Raw genomic sequence first — 15,695 nt, forward strand, 5'->3', positions numbered from 1 at the left:
AAACCAGGCCAGGCGCGGTGGCTCATGCCTGGAATCCCAGCACTTTGGGAGGCCGAGGCGGGTGGATCACGAGGTCGAGATCGAGACCATCCTGGTCAACAAGGTGAAACCCTGTCTCTACTAAAAAATACAAAAATTAGCTGGGCATGGTGGTGCACGCCTGTAGTCCCAGCTACTCGGGAGGCTGAGGCAGGAGAATTGCCTGAACCCAGGAGGCGGAGGTTGCGGTGAGCCAAGATAGCGCCATTGCACTCCAGCCTGGGTAGCAAGAGCAAAAAAACTCCATCTCAAAAAAAAAAAAAAAAAAAGAGTCAGCCAGGCACAGTGACTCATGCCTGTGATTCCAGCACTTTGGGAGGCCAAGATGGGAGGATCACTTGAGCCCAGGAGGTGTAGAACAGCCTGGGCAACACAGTGAGACCCCATTTCTACAATTTTGTTTTTGAAATGGAGTCTTGCTCTGTTGCCCATGCTGGAGTGCAGTGGCATGATCTCGGCTAACTGCAGTCTCTACCTCTTGGGTTCAAGTGAGTCTGGTGCCTTAGCCTCCCCAGTAGCTGAGATTACAGGCACTCACCACCATGCCCAACTAATTTTTGTATTTTTAGTAGAGACGGGGTTTCACTACGTTGGCCAGGCTGGTCTAAAACTCCTGACCTCAAGTGATCCACCCGCCTCGGCCTCCCACAAAAATTCTTTTTTAAAAATTAGTATGGTGTCACATGTCTTTATACTAGCTACTAGAGAGGCTGAATGGGAGGATCACTTGAGCCCAGGAAGTTGAGGCTGCAGTAAGCCATGATAGTGCTACTGTATTCTAGACTAGGAAACAGAGCAAGATTCTACCTCAAAAAAAACAGGGGGGGTTGGGGGGTGCGTGTGACAAACCACTGGTCTGTAGGTAGATGAGAAACCAGCAAAAAAGACTGAAAGGAGAAATGGGAGGAGAAAAACAAGAAGAGGGTGGTGTCCTAGACACAGGTAAAATCAGACTAGACCTTCCTGTGGAAATCACTGGGAAGACTCCACGACCATCACACAGCATTAGCTAGAACAACCAGATCGTGCAATAGGAGAAAAAATCCAAATTGCTGGAATATTTACAGATATTCTCTCAAATACATGACATGCCCAGGAGACAGACCCTTGTAGGTGCCCCAGATAAATATTTCTGGAATGAATGAACTGGTTCCTTCCTCAATTTGTGTAAGCCACAGAAATCTCTGAACCAAATCTCCTCTACTTAGAACTTCAGTTCTCAAGCGAAAGAACAGACAGTTGAATACTTTGTAAAGCTTTTAATATGAAAAGTTTTTTTTTTTTTTTTTTTTTAAGACGGGGTTTCACCATGTTGGTCAGGCTGGTCTCGAACTCCTGACCTCAGGTGATCCACCCGCCTTGGCCTCCAAAGTGCCTGGATTACAGGCGTGAGCCACCGCGCCCGGCCCAATACAAAAAGTTTTAAACAATTTATTTTTGGCAAAAACAGGTAACAGCAACCACTACCCCACAGTCCTGAGTGGAACAGGAAGGCTGGGAAAGCACAGGCAGAGGGAAGGGACACGAGGTGGAATCTTGTAGCAGCTTCTGAGGAAGAGCTCAGTCCAATGGCAAGTTCAAGTCCACAGGTGAAACGGCCAGGATGCCCTCCTGGAAGGGAAAAGTGGCAGAGCCCTGTGAGCAGGTGAGCAGGGCAGGCGTCCCCTGCCCCACAGCAGTGTCCACATCAGCCCAGTGAGATTAGAGTCGGGAAGGCGAGGAACCAGTGAGCGGAGAGCAACAGACACTCAGAGAAGGGGTCAGAGACCCAGACAGAAAGGCACAGAAATGAGGAGGACAGAGTCCTAGTGAGAGGAGGAAAGGCTGAGCACGAGGAGGGTCAGGGCACTGGAGTGGGGTTAGACGGAGACCAAGAGAGAGTGAAGAGTTGGGGAACAGCATAAGAAAAGGGGAAGAGAGTCCTGGGATTTGAACAATTCAGAGTTTCGTGTATAAATCCAGATTCCGGGCCGGGTGTGGTGGCTCACACCTGTAATCCCAGCACTTTGGGAGGCCAAGGCAGGTGGCTCATGAGGTCAGGAGTTCGAGACCAGCCTGGCCAACATGGTGAAACCCTGTCTCTGCTAAAAATACAAAAATTAGCTGGCATGGTGGTGCGTGCCCATCAGCTTTACAGGCTACTCAGGAGGCTGAGGCAGGAGAATCGCTTGAACCTGGGAGGCAGAGGTTGCGTTGAGCCAAGATCACACCACTGTACTCTGGCCTAGGTGACAGAGCAAGACTCTGTCTCAAAAAAAAAATTCCAGATTCCAACACTCTGCACGATGGGGACTTTCCTTCTGTGCCCCAACAAGAGGATAATAAGAGCCCCATGAGGCTGTAGTGGGTTTAAATGGGATCATTCTATTGAAATCCCTGGCAGAGAACCTGATCCACCGAGAAAGCTCACCTGCTAACAAGCCTATTAACAAAAAATTTTTTTTTTTTAGAAATTGGCTGGGCGCAGTGGCTCACGCCTGTAATCCCAGCACTTTGGGAGGCAGAGGTGGGTGGATCACTTGAGGCCAAGAGTTCTAGACTAGCCTGGCCAGCATGGCAAAACCCCATCTCTGCTAAAAACACAAAATTAGCCAGACATGGTGGTATGCGCCTGTAATCCCAGCTACTTGGGAGGCTGAGGCAGGAGAATCGCTTGAACCCGGGAGGCGGAGGTTGCAGTGAGCCGAGATCACACCACTGTACTCCAGCCTAACGTCTGGCGAAAGAGTGAGACTCTGTCTCAAAAAACAAAAAACAAACAAACAAAAAAATACCATAAAATAAACGAGCTTCTTTGCTGAGCCCAACACTTATATCCAGTCCCCTAAACATGTGCTCTGAATTCTGATCTTACTCTGGACTGGACCACGTCCAGTCCTGTTCCCCACCCGCACCGCCTCCATCCCCAAGCCTTCCCTATCTCAGGGAACTCAGATGTTGCTTTGCAGCTGTTCGGGTCATCATCTTTTAGTCTGTCCCCACATCTGGCCCATTAGCCAAATCTGTCAGCACCACCGCTAAATTAAACCCAGCATTCTACACTGCCCCAAACTCGGGTCTCATCCACTCACCTCCTCCCTACCTGCAGTCTGTCCCCAAGCGGCCGCAAGAGGGCGCCCGTTAGCACCTAAATCAGTGTCTGTCCCTCCGCTGCTCGGAGACCTTGGCTTACCCAGTCAAAGTCCAAGTTCTCAACGTGACCACAGGGTCCTGGCTGGCCCGGTGTCTCTCCTGCTGTCATCTCTCGCCCGCTCACCCTGCTCAAGCCCTACTGGCCTCCTCCTCCCTGTTCCTCAAACACACTTGGCCACCTCCTGCCAGGGAAACCGGTTCCATGGAGAGCCTGGCCTGTGTCCCTCTCTCCGTGAACACCCAGAGCGAACCCCAGGCAGGTAAATGAGACAGTGCCCACTGGACCAGCCGGGAGAGTGTCACTCAGGGAGACTGCGACAGTCACCAAGCCACAGGGCCTGCACACTAGAGCCCAGCCCAACTGTGAAAGAGGCACTGGAGTTCAAGTCAAGTGAAAAAAAGGAGGGGAGAAGACCTCTGGGTCTTCTGAAGCTTTTGTGTTACAGGTGGGAGACGCTCCAACAAAGAAAAATGAACGGCCCAGCATAGTGGCTCACGCCTGGAATCCCGGCACTTTGGGAGGCCGAGGTGGGTGAATCACAAGGTCGGGAGTTCAAGACTAGCCTGGCCAAGATGGCGAAACCCTGTCTCTACTAAAAATACAAAAATTAGCCAGGCGTGGTGGTGGGCACCTGTATCCCAGCTACTTGGGAGGCTGAGGCAGAGAACTGCTTGAACCCGGGAGGCGGAGGTTGCAGTGAGCCAAGACCACGCCACTGCGCTCCAGCCTGGGCAACAGAGTGAGACTCTGTCTTGAAAAAAAATAAAATAAAATAAAAATGAACAAGAAGATAAGTAAAACAAGTCAATTCCACCATCTGTTAGAAGCACAGAGTGCTATGGAAGGAAAGGTAAAGGGGAAGGAGGGCAGTGGAGGGTGTGCAGGTGGCTGCGATGGTCAGTGGGAACCTGGGAAGGTCTTGCTGGGAATGAAACCAGAACCCACCAGAAGGAGCAGAGGGAGGAGGCGGGGGGTTCTGGGGCAGGGGGAATCTTGGCAGGCACTGTTGGAAAGGCAGTGGGTAGCCATGTGATCACACCAACAAATGCCTGCAGCATGCCAGCCAGTGCACAGAGGACTTACAGGATGACCCCATTTTAACCCTCAGAGCAACCCTGTGAGGCAGCACTGCTACTCTCCCTATGTTATTATTTTTTTTTTTTGAGACTGAGTCTTGCTCTGTCTCCAGGCTGGAGGGCAGTGGCGCAATCTTGGCTCACTGCAACCTCTGCCGCCCAGGTTCAAGTGATTCTCCTGCCTCAGCCTCCCAAGTAGCTGGGATTACCGGCACCCGCCACCAAGCCCAACTAATTTTGTGTTTTGAGTAGAGATGGGGTTTCACCATGGTCAGGCTGGTCTCAAACTCCTGACCTCAAGTGATCCATCTGTCTCAGCCTCCCAAAATACTGGGATTACAGGCATGAACCACTGCACCTAGCTTTTATTATTATATTATTTTTTGTTTGTTGTTTTTCAGACAGAGTCTCACACTGTCTCCAGAGCTGGAGTGCAGTGGCGCAGTCTCAGCTGACTGCAACCTCTGCCTCCCGAGTAGCTGGGATTACAGGGGCCCATTACCACATCCAGCTAATCATTATTTTTTTTTTTTAGTAGAGACGGGTTTTAGTAGCGACATTTCACTATGTTGGCCAGTCTGGTCTCAAACTCCTGACCTCGTGATCAGCCTGCCTCAGCCTCCCAAAGTGCTGGGATTACAGGCATGAGCCACCGCGCCTGGCCTATTATATTATTTTTTTGAGACAGAGTCTTGCTCTGTTGCCCACGCTGAGTGCAATGGCGCAACCTCAGCTCACTGCAACCTCTGCCTCCCAGGTTCAAGTGATTCTCCCGCCTCAGCCTCCCAAGTAGCTGGGATTACAGGCAACCACCACCAAGCCCAGCTAATTTATGTACTGTTTTAGGAGAGACTGGGTTTCACCATGTTGGCCAGGCTGGTCTGAAACTCCTGACCTCAGGTAATCCACCTGCCTCAGCCTCCCAAAGTGCTGTGATTATAGCAGCTGGCCCTGGCTAATTATTTTCAATTTTTGTAGAGACGGGGTCTTACAAGCTGGTCTTGAACTCCTGGCCTCAAATGATTCTCCCGCCTCCGCCTCCGCCTCCGAAGGTGCCAGGATTACAGGCACGAGCCACCTAACTCAGCCTCTCCCTGAGGAGAGGTTTCACATTCACAGCGTTAGCGTACCCAGTGGTTGACACCAGGCATAGCATCCGCACTCATCACTGCAGTCCTGGCATACAGCGAGAGCTCAACACAGAATGAACACAGTGGAGCTGGGCGAATACCTGAGCTCTGAGAGGAAACCTAAGAAGCCCCCACCCCTCCTCTATCTCCTAACAGTTGGGTAAAGCGAGGCCCAGAGAGAGGCTTCAGTGGCTCACCCAGCCCCCCTGGGCCTGGATCCAGGGCGTGAAGCTGTGCACGTGCTCCACGCTGAGTCCGGCCAGGGTGCCCCCTAGCCCCGCCACGCGCCGGCTCAGCTCCATGGCCAGGGCCAGGCGGGCCAGGGGCTCCGGAGAAGGAGGCGGGGGCCCGGGGCATGCTGGGCTTGGGCGAGATCTGTCCTCCCGGCTGCAGAACAGCTCCACCAGGCGAGTGAAAGAGCCAGAGGACAGGCGGACCAGCTTGCTGCGCAGGGCGGGGTCCGAGGCCAGCTGTGGGGTGGAAGAGGCAGGGTCAGCGTCAGCTGCGCCCCAGGGACCAGCCAACAGGGGACTGGGAGGCGTGGCTCCCCGGTTCAGGACACTTCTAGATGCTAAAACTCTAGACCATCCCTCATCCATATCAGCCAATCACGTCAGACTCTAGGGTCTCGGCCAAACTACCCCCAGGATACGGCCGAGAACCTGAGTCGCTAAGCCACGCCCCTTCCCTTGCCGCCACAGCCAATCAGAGCCAATCTCTGCTATAACTGAGTTAATCTAGTCACGCCTCCAGTGCCCTTCCCAGGGGCCAACCTAGTGTCTATGACAACCTTGCCCTCTACCATTCAATTAATATGAGAGGTTCATGTACCCTGCCCAAGCTCCCGAGCCAATAGATTTCAAGACACAGCTACAAGCCACGCCTCCTAAGACAGCCCACATCCTATGCTCAATAAGATTTTAGACACTCCCCCAATCCCCACATTCATTCTCTTACTTTCCCAACTTGGCCAATCTCTTCCAGACCATGTTTTTGATGGCCACACCCTCTGCATTTAGGCCACGCCCCTCTAACAATCAAAACCGCTAATTTACAGTACAGCACTATCCTAACCATACTCCTGTCATTCAACCATTCTTTATCTTGGCTCATTGCAGCCTCTGCCTCCTGGGCGCAAGTGACTCTCCCGTCTCAGCCAGCTGGGATTACAGGTGTGAGCCACTGCACCCGACTAATTTTTGTATTTTTAGGAGACGGGGTTTCACCGTGTTGGCCAGGCTGGTCTCACAGTCCTGACCTCAGGTGTTCCGCCCATCCTGGCCTCCCAAAGTGCTGGGATTACAGGCGTGAGCCACCTCTCCTGGCCTCAACCCTTCATTAAACCTTGTCCTACCCTCTCTCCACTTGACCATCCAAAGAAAATACAGATCCAGCTTCTGATCCCAGTGCCCCACCATTCCGCAACTTCTGTCCTTGCCAAGGGGTGGGACAGATGCCCATCACCTTTTGGTTAATGACTTCTGCCTCCTCCTCCAGCAGGGCCACCAGTCTCCGCAGTAGGGCTTCCTTCTCTGTGAGTGGGGGACCCTGTAATTCTGCAGGCAGAAGAGAATTTGGCTGGGGGCCAAACCCTGACTATCCTCCTACCCCCATCCTTCTCTGGGGCCCCTCTGCACCTCACCTGGGCTAGATGGAGACTTCAGTTGCTCTTCAACCAGCTGTTCTAGCCGCTGGGCCACCAAGGCATAAAAGTCTGGAGTAGCTGGGCCTGGGTAGAGTTCATGACAGGATTCCAGGACATTGGAAACTTATGGATTCTCTCCTTCCCCCGACTACTATGGCAGGTGGCAATGATTCTCATTTTATAATGGGGTAAACTGAGGCCCAGTGAGAAAACTTGGTAAAAAATGTCAAAACCCTTAAACTTTTCACTTTATCAGATTGGACTTAGAATGCCAGAGTTGGCCAGGTGCAGTGGCTCATGTCTGCAATCCCAGCACTTTGGGAGGCCAACATGGGAGAGTCACTTAAGGCCAGGAGTTTGAGGCCAGCCTGGCCAACGTGCGAAACCCTGTGTCTACTAAAAATGCAAAAATCAGCTGGTATGCTGGCGCGCACCTGTAATCCCAGGCACTCGGGAGGCTGAGACACAAGAATCGCTGGAACCCAGGAGGTGGGGGTTGCAGTGAGTCAAGATTGTACCACTGCTCTCCAGCCTGGGTGACAGAGCAAGATTTCTGTCTCCAAAAGACGGTCAGAGCTGAACTAGACCTCGAAGATTATCTCATCCAAGGAAGGCAAACACAAGACACTACTGTTAGTATCCCCCTCCCTCACCCACTTCAGACATCACCAACTGATCACAGCACTTCCTCTCCCTAGCTGTGAACCCCTTTTCAAGCTAGCACTCCCAGCAGCCATTACTAGTCCATCCAGGTTCACATCTACGAGGAAGCTTGTTGGTCACTCTTGATCAAGTCCAATGATCTCCTCCCTAATTCCTACACTGTTACTGGAAAAACAGGGGAGCGGGGCAGAAAGCATTTTCCCCAGAGTCACACAACTAAAACAGCCAGGGTGACGTGATGGAAAACCAGGCCTCCTGCCTCTCTATCAGGGGTATTCCTGGCTACAAAAGTCCTAGGGACAGGGAAGTAGTTATGGAAGAAAAGAGACAACCAGATCGACCAAATGCTCTCTGAAAACCAACTCACAGAACTGACAGATAGAAATCTGACTGGGGAGGGGAGAGGACAGGTTCTGTCCTGAAGGTTGGTGTCAGAGATTCCATAAGGCCACCCACTAGCTGAGTGATCTTCTATTTTTTTTTTTTTTTTTTTTTTTTTTTTGAGACAGAGTCTTGCTCTTGTTGCCCAGGCTGGAGTGCAGTGGTGCAATCTTGGCTCACTGTAACCTCCACCTCCTGGGTTCAAGCGATTCTCCTGCCTCAGACTCCTGAGTAGCTGGGATTACAGGGACCTGCCACTATCGTCGGGCTAATTTTTGTACTTTTAGTAGAGACGGGGTTTCATCATGTTGGCCAGGCTGGTCTTGAACTCCTGACCGCAGGTGATCCGCCCACCTTGGCCTCCCAAAGTGCTGGGATTACAGGCTTGAGTCACCACTCCTGGCCATAGTTAAGTGATCTTAAACTAGTACCTTATCCCATGTTCTGCCAGTTTCACAGATGATCATGGAAATCTCTTACCAGGCTCTGAACCATAGCCATAGCAGGGGCGGATGGGCAGAGAGCAAGGCCGAGGGGACTCAGCGGGGGCTGCTTCCCGCCCCAGGGAGCAGGGAAGACATCTTCGAAGGCGGCTCAGGAAGTCTGTTGGCTCTTCTGGGGCAGGGCTTCTGGAGAGGAAGACTTCAGAGAGTGACCCCACCTGAGATCCTCTGTAAGTCACTTTCCTCAACTCCCTCCCTCCCCCACTGAGGACCTCTTTCCAAAACCTCAAAGACAGAGAATAGAGTCAGATATAAAGAGAGGAGACAGACTGAGACCAGGAGCAAGGGTTAGGAGGGGGCCTCAAATCCTGGCCCCTGGGGGAGAAGCGCAGCTCCTCTTACCCGGGTAGAGTTGCAACAGGAGACCCGGCAGCCTCACCACGCCTAAGGAAGGCAGCTAGGACCCTCAGCGTGTCTTCCCGGAGACCCAGCTCTTCTGAGCCTGCCATGGAGGCACCTATGAGAGAGGGGGCTAGGGACTGGACTCCAAGAATTTATCGAGAAGTGGAGGCTTGGGGACCAGGACTTGTGAGTCCCAAGGAAGGTGCTGAGGGCCTGGACTCCTGGGTCCTTTGGAGAGTGTGGGTCTGGGGGCTTAGACTCTTGAGTCCTCAGACAGAAGAGGGAACAGGACAGATTCTTTAATACAAGGAAAGGTGGGGGGTGGGTGCCCAGATTCGTGGGTCTAAAGGAGGAGGGAGCTAGGGTCCTAGATTCCTGAGTCTTAAAGAGAAAGGAACTGGAGCCCCAGACCCTTATGTCTCCCAGGGAGAAGGGGCTTAGCGCCCCAACTCCTGGATTCTGAAAGAGGTATTATGTCGAACTACTGAAACGCTTAAAGCATTGGGAACTACCAATCCCAGCAGGCTTTACGGCAAATCTTCTCCTCGGTCCGCGCTTCTTCGCCGCGCAGCCTGCTGGGAGGTGTATTTCCAAATCTCCGACTCCTGGAATCTAGACTTGGATGTCGGAGAAGCGGGACTGGGTCCACACTCCTGGATCCCGGCCGCGTCCTCTTCCCTCCACACCCAGACCCTCGGCAACACTCCGCTGACCTGGTTCGGGGCCCCACCGCCGCCACCTCCACTCAACTTGCCGCCTTCTTCTCTCAACTCGTACAAACTTTCTTAGGTCAACTTTCCCGCGCCTGCGTACTAGGCAGGCTGGGTAACCGGCCCAACGTAGAAAGGGCGGAACGTTGGCTGCACACTTAATTTGCATTTGACGCTCCCAGCATGCCTCTGGCCGGAAAGCCGAAAAAGGGCATGGGGGCGGGGACAGCCCGGGCCCTACTGCCTGTCCCTTCGGCTCTGGGTTCTGTCACTCAAAGAATGATAAAGTTGTTTTTATTTCAAGAAGTCGTTGGAAAAGAAAGCCCCAGCGCTCTAGAGCTCAGCTGACGGGAAAGGGGGTGTTCAGCCTCGAGTTTGAGAGCTACCCGGAGCCCCAAGACAGGGGTGGGCTCCAGCTCCCCGCACGCCCTGACCTTCCATCGTAGGTAACGCGGAAGAGCCCGGGAGAGCGTTGGTGGCGTCCGAGAACGAGGAGCGGGAAAGATGATGGGTCTGCACGGAGAGTGGAAAGGCAGGCTGTGTAATCTGGGGAAAGTGGAGAAAGGAGGGAGCTACAGTGGCCGGCGCTGGAGGTCGGTTGCAGAAAAACTAGATAAAGTAGGGAGGGAAGAGAAAGAGATGAGGCGTCTACACTGAGGGGGATCTAAAGACGGAGGGGTGGACTCCGCAGATGCGGGCAGTTCGCTCTCGAAAGCTGAGGCGTGCTCTGGAGGAGGGAGGCTGGCAGTCGAGGGGGAATTGTGGATGGAGGTTCTGCGTTGGAAATAGGTAGGGGATCTTCTGTAGGGGGACTGTGGAAGGGGGTCTACACTGGAGTAAGTGCAGGCGGTAGAGGCTTACAAGTGAATCGATTCTGCACTGACATAGCTAGGGAAAGAGAGGCTACCCTGAAAGTGGGGCTACTTGCTTTCCATGTGGGGGAGAGAGGGGGTCTACACTGGCAGAATTGAGGGAGTGGAGGGTCTGCACTGAAGTCGCTGGGGAAGGGTGTACCATGGATAGGGGAGGGAACCCTAGCTGATTAGGGAGCCTCTCGGGCGGATGGGAGGATGGGAAGAGAATGTTTCCTGTTTGTACCCCCGAAAATATGGGTGAAGGAACTGTGCCGTAGCTCGTGACAGGGAGGTCTGGGTGCGGAAACTCCAGGCCAGGTGGGCCCGGGAGAGGCCGGCCGCGCCCAGGAAATGCCCTGTACGCGCAGGCCGGACCATGGGAACCCCAAAGCCACGGATCCTGCCCTGGCTGGAGCTGCAGCTGAATCTGGGGCAGCTGGAGGGTGTGGCCTGGGTGAACGAGAGCCGCACGCGCTTCCGCATCCCTTGGAAACACGGCCTACGGCATGATGCACAGCAGGAGGATTTCGGAATCTTCCAGGTGCGTGCGACCAGGGACGCTGGAAACCGGGAGCTGCGCGCGGGGCGGGAAGGACTCGAGGGCCAGGGCTGAGAAGGCGGAGATAGTGCGCGAGGCGGGAGGGCTCGTGTCAACGCTGGTGGGTGGGGCCAGAACGGGAGGGGCGGGGCTAGCCGGATCAGCTGACTGATGGTGGGGCGCGGGCAAGGTTGGAGTTGCCCGTTCCGGGAATAGAACTAGAACCGGGAAAGCCGGGTTAGTACCCAATGGAAATGCATCCTGTGGGTTTAGGGCTCTCTAGGGGCCAGGGTTCCTAGTTGTAGGATCCTGGGGGATTGTTCTTGAAACATCAGAGGTGAGACTTGGAGCCCCAAATCTGGGGTTCCTAACCACCGAATAAGCCAGACGTGGTAAACTGTGAGAGACGAGGTTATCACGGAGGGTGTCCTGGGGCAGGTGGTGCACGGGGTTAGTAGGACTTGAAAGCCTGGCTTAGAAAGAAAAGGTTTTTGGGGCGCGCGGTGGTTCACACACAGAATCCCAGCACTTTGACAAGGCCGAGGCTAGAGGATCGCTTGAGCCCCGGAGTTTGAGACCAGCCTGGGCAACACAGGCCCCGTCTCTTTAAAATCAAAAACAAAAGAGGTTTCAAAGGCTTTTGAAGAGGCTGGGTGCGGTAGCTCATGCCTGTAATCCCAGCACTTTGGGAGGCTGAGGCGGGCAGATCACCTGCAGTCAGGAGTTTAAGACCAGCCTGGCCAACATGGTGAAACTCTACTAAAAATACACACATTAGCCGGGTGTGGTGGTGCCTGCCTGTAATCCCGGCTACTCTGGAGGCTGAGACAGGAGAATCGCTTGAACCCGGGAGGTGGAAGTTGCAGTGAGCCAAGATTGCGCCATTGCATTCCAGCCTGGGTGACAAGAGTTGAAACTCCATCTTGAAAAAATTCAAAGCTCCATTTTGAAAACTAGAGGTAGGGGATGGAGGTAGGTGGGATGGGGGGATTTGGGGATGGTCCTTGCAGAGTTAGAACTTGCCAGGGAAAGAGGGTGGTGTTAGGATGCGGGAGACAGGGTTGGGGCTCCGGGACAGGATCGTCCTCTCTCACTATCCTGACACCACTGTTGCCCCAGGCCTGGGCCGAGGCCACTGGTGCGTACGTTCCCGGGAGGGATAAGCCAGACCCGCCAACCTGGAAGAGGAATTTCCGTTCTGCCCTCAACCGCAAAGATGGATTGCGTTTAGCAGATGACCGGAGCAAGGACCCTCACGACCCACATAAGATCTATGAGTTTGTGAATTCAGGTTTGCCAGATCGGGGTTAGTGTGGGAGGCTGGGGTCCCAAGGGTTCCTGGCACCTCTAGCCGCCTCACCACCTCTCTCAACAGGAGTTGGGGACTTTTCCCAGCCAGACACCTCTCCAGACACCAGTGGCGGAGGCAGTACTTCTGATACCCAGGTAAGAATGTGCCCAACCTTCACGCCCCTCAGTGTCTGTCCTGTTCCCATGGGCTCATCCTCTCCCTCCAGACCAGCACCCCTCCCTCTCCTCCAGTCTGCCCCTCACCTGAGCCAGTGCTGGCCCTGTCTGTCCCATGCTCCAGTCTCCTCAGGAGAAAATTCAGTCTTCACTTGGCATTGAAGGCGCTCAATTTGCATTTGACACGCCTTCCCGGGACTTCATGTATATCCTTGATTGGCAGAGAGCTGTCTGTCAGCCTCTTGGGAACTGAAAACCTCCCTCCCCTTGATCCTGCTGCTGTCAGAGCCAGGGGAGCATCCCCTCTGAAATTCTGCCCAGGTCTTGCCTGCAGAGAGCCAGATCCTAGGGTTGGCATGGTAGCATGTGGCATTCATTAGAGTTTCTGTTTGGCTATTGATGCCTGTGGCTGCCTCTGTCCCCAGACTGGAAGCCCTTTGAAGGCAGAGCTCAAGCCTGACCTCCTTGCACTGCTGAGAACAGACCTGGTCCACGTAAGTCTCCAGAAAAGGCTGTGGAAATGCCCGATTCTCTTTTTGTTTCCCTCTAGGAAGACATTCTGGATGAGTTACTGGGTAACATGGTCTTGGCCCCACTCCCAGATTCGGGACCACCAGGCCTGGCCGTAGCCCCTGAGCCCTACCCTCAGCCCCTGCTGAACCCCAGCTTGGACAATCCCACGCCCTTCCCAAACCCGGAGCCCTCTGAGAACCCACTGAGGCGGCTGCTGGTGCCCGGGGAAGGTGAGTGTCAGCTGCCGGCTGGGAGGGGCTGAGGTCTGGGTAGCAGTCCCTGACTCTCTCTCAATCCTTCTCCCTTTCACGCCGCTGCTGCTGCTGCTCAGAGTGGGAGTTCGAGGTGACAGCCTTCTACCGGGGCCGCCAAGTCTTCCAACAGACCATCTCCTGCCCAGGGGGCCTGCGGCTGGTGGGGTCTGAAGTGGCAGACAGGACGCTGCCTGGATGGCCCATCACACTGCCAGACCCTGGCGCGTCCCTGACAGACAAGGGAGTGATGAGCTATGTGAGGCATGTGCTGAGCCGCCTGGGCGGGGGACTGGCTCTGTGGCCGGCTGGACAGCAGCTCTGGGCCCAGCGGCTGGGGCAGTGCCACACGTACTGGGCAGTGAGTGAGGAGTTGCTCCCCAACGGTGGGAATGGGCCTGATGGTGAGGTCCCCAAGGACAAGGAAGGAGGCGTGCTCGACCTGGGACCCTTCATTGTAGGTAAGTGAGATGGGGGCTTCACCCTGCCCAGGAGGAAGCAGCCCGCTTAGTGGTTAAGATCTCGGGATTAGGACTGAATTCAGACCCTGGCTGTGCTCCACCGGCTGTATAACCCGAGGCAAAGGACTTTGCCCTGAGCCCATGGAATCTCCTCTCTACTTGCCTGCCAGCGCTGGGGTGAGCACAGGCCCAGTAGTAGAGCGTGCTCGGGAATTAGCTACCACTGTCACCGTCATCGTAACTAATGATGGCGGACAGAGCGAACAGCAGGAAAGCTGTGTGCCTTAGGGAGTCGCTCTGCGGCGGAACTCTCCGCGATGATGGGAGTGGCCACCTACACTGCCTGGTGCGGCAGCCACTAGCCACAGGGCCCGAGCACTCAGGTGAGGCCAGTGCAGCCAGGACGTGGTTCGCTTTAATTAGTTACAGTTTAAACTTAAGTAACCTCACATGGCTGATGGCTGCAATTAGTGCAGCCTTAGAGGAGACTGAATGCCAACCAGCTTCTCCAGATTCACTAAGCATCCTTGGGGGAGTGGGCCCCTACTCTGGGCCTGTCATGAATGCTGAGGCTTGGGGGCTGGGGGATTCGACCTTCCAACAACCCCACCCTGACGGGAGGGAGGGAGGGAGGAAGTACAGAAACAGAATCATGGGGACTTTCCCCAAACAAGCATTTCCTGGTGGAGGTGGCAGAGGGCCTCAGGTTGGGGGAGATGAGGGGGAGCTATTTTCAAGTTTATGGGGAAGCAGGGGTAGAGGGTCCTCTTCTTATCCCTGACTAGGCTTCTGGGCCCCCAGATCTGATTACCTTCACGGAAGGAAGCGGACGCTCACCACGCTATACCCTCTGGTTCTGTGTCGGGGAGCAATGGCCCCAGGACCAGCCGTGGACCAAGAGGCTCGTGATGGTCAAGGTGCCTGCAGCCCTGAGTCCCTGGGGCTGAGGGGGTGGCCTTACAGAGGGAAGAGGCTGCTCCCAGGAACTGCAACTCCCAGAAGGCCCTCCAAAAAGCTGCAACTTCCAAGATCTCTGCAATAACCAGCTTTTCATCCCCAAGAGCTCCTTCCCATGGCCCCACCAGCAGAGCCTGTTTTGAACTTTCTAAACCAGCAGTCCCCAAGCATTTTGGCACCAGGGACCAGTCTCATGGAAGATAATTTTTCCACAGAAAGGGAGGGGGTGGTTTCAGGAAGAAACTGCCCCACTGCAGATCATCAGGCATTAGAGTCTTATAAGGAGCAGCCTAGCTCCTTCTCGTGCACAGTTCACAAGAGTTCGTGCTCCTGTGAGAATCTAATGCCGCTGATCTGACAGAAGACCAAGCTCAGGCAGTAATGTTCCCTCACCCGCTGCTCATACCCTGCTGTGACCTGGTTCCTGGCAAGCGGTGGGGTTGGGGACCCCTGCTCTAAACCATGTAGAAGCTGGTGGACACCAAGTCCTAGCTGCCATTGTGAGGCCATGGCTGTGGCTCCCAGGAGTCAAGATCATAGACTGCTCAGCCCTGACTCTTGGGAGCACTCTGGCCTGGCGCAAGCACGTGTGTGTCTGTGTGCGTGTAAAGAGGAGAAACTACAACTCCCAGCAGCCCTGGGCCTATGGTTAATCCTGGCTTACAGTGGGGGCTGAAGGGAGTTGTAGTTCTCCCAGCCCCAACTCCTACCTTGGACACTGGCTGGGTGTTTTCCTTGACTCCTGTCCCCACTTCCCCTGCAGGTTGTGCCCACATGCCTCCGGGCCTTGGTAGAGCTGGCCCGGGCAGGGGGTGCCTCCTCCCTGGAGAACACCGTGGAACTGCACATTTCCAACAGCCACCCACTCTCCCTCACCTCTGACCAGTACAAGGCCTACCTGAAGGACTTGGTGGAGGACATGGATTTCCAGGGCCCTGGGGAGGCCTGAGCCCTCACTCCTCAGTGTGGACTCTAGCTCCCCCGACCCCGCCCACCACCTGAACCAATAAACTGGTTCCTGCTGTAGTCACT

General features: G+C 54.5%; 2 protein-coding genes across 7 annotated transcripts; one reads left to right on the top strand and one right to left on the bottom strand.

Moving 5' to 3' along the window:
- Positions 1-1,501: 1,501 nt before the first annotated feature.
- BCL2L12 (BCL2 like 12) lies at positions 1,502-9,714 on the bottom strand. Of its 3 annotated transcripts, none has more exons than XM_021668632.2 (8): positions 9,626-9,714; positions 9,425-9,524; positions 8,913-9,027; positions 8,548-8,696; positions 7,021-7,107; positions 6,843-6,934; positions 5,576-5,848; positions 1,502-1,650 (listed from the first exon to the last, which is right to left on the bottom strand). In XM_021668632.2, exons 3-8 carry the CDS (start codon positions 9,017-9,019, stop codon positions 1,600-1,602), a joined length of 759 nt encoding a protein of 252 aa, XP_021524307.1. In that variant the 5' UTR covers positions 9,020-9,027; positions 9,425-9,524; positions 9,626-9,714; the 3' UTR covers positions 1,502-1,599. The 3 variants fall into 3 exon arrangements, with proteins under 3 accessions (XP_021524307.1, XP_021524306.1, XP_021524305.1); XM_021668631.2 differs by having other exon boundaries at positions 9,425-9,529; XM_021668630.2 differs by lacking the exon at positions 9,425-9,524 and having other exon boundaries at positions 9,626-9,708.
- A 111-nt stretch (positions 9,715-9,825) lies between these two features.
- On the top strand, positions 9,826-15,689 carry IRF3 (interferon regulatory factor 3). 4 transcript variants are annotated; one of them, XM_012460899.2, is made up of 8 exons: positions 9,826-10,411; positions 10,845-11,017; positions 12,134-12,305; positions 12,390-12,460; positions 13,032-13,224; positions 13,326-13,706; positions 14,492-14,623; positions 15,427-15,689. In XM_012460899.2, the coding sequence occupies exons 2-8, from the start codon at positions 10,853-10,855 to the stop codon at positions 15,543-15,545; spliced, it is 1,233 nt and encodes a 410-aa protein (XP_012316322.2). In that variant the 5' UTR covers positions 9,826-10,411; positions 10,845-10,852; the 3' UTR covers positions 15,546-15,689. The 4 variants fall into 4 exon arrangements, with proteins under 4 accessions (XP_012316322.2, XP_012316297.1, XP_012316313.1 ...); XM_012460874.2 differs by having other exon boundaries at positions 14,508-14,623; XM_012460890.2 differs by having other exon boundaries at positions 9,826-10,215; positions 14,508-14,623.
- Positions 15,690-15,695: the final 6 nt, after the last annotated feature.

Source organism: Aotus nancymaae, unplaced genomic scaffold, assembly GCF_030222135.1.
Source record: "Aotus nancymaae isolate 86718 unplaced genomic scaffold, 86718_ANA_hifiasm-v0.15.2.pri h1tg000028l, whole genome shotgun sequence".
Taxonomy (NCBI): domain Eukaryota; kingdom Metazoa; phylum Chordata; class Mammalia; order Primates; family Aotidae; genus Aotus; species Aotus nancymaae.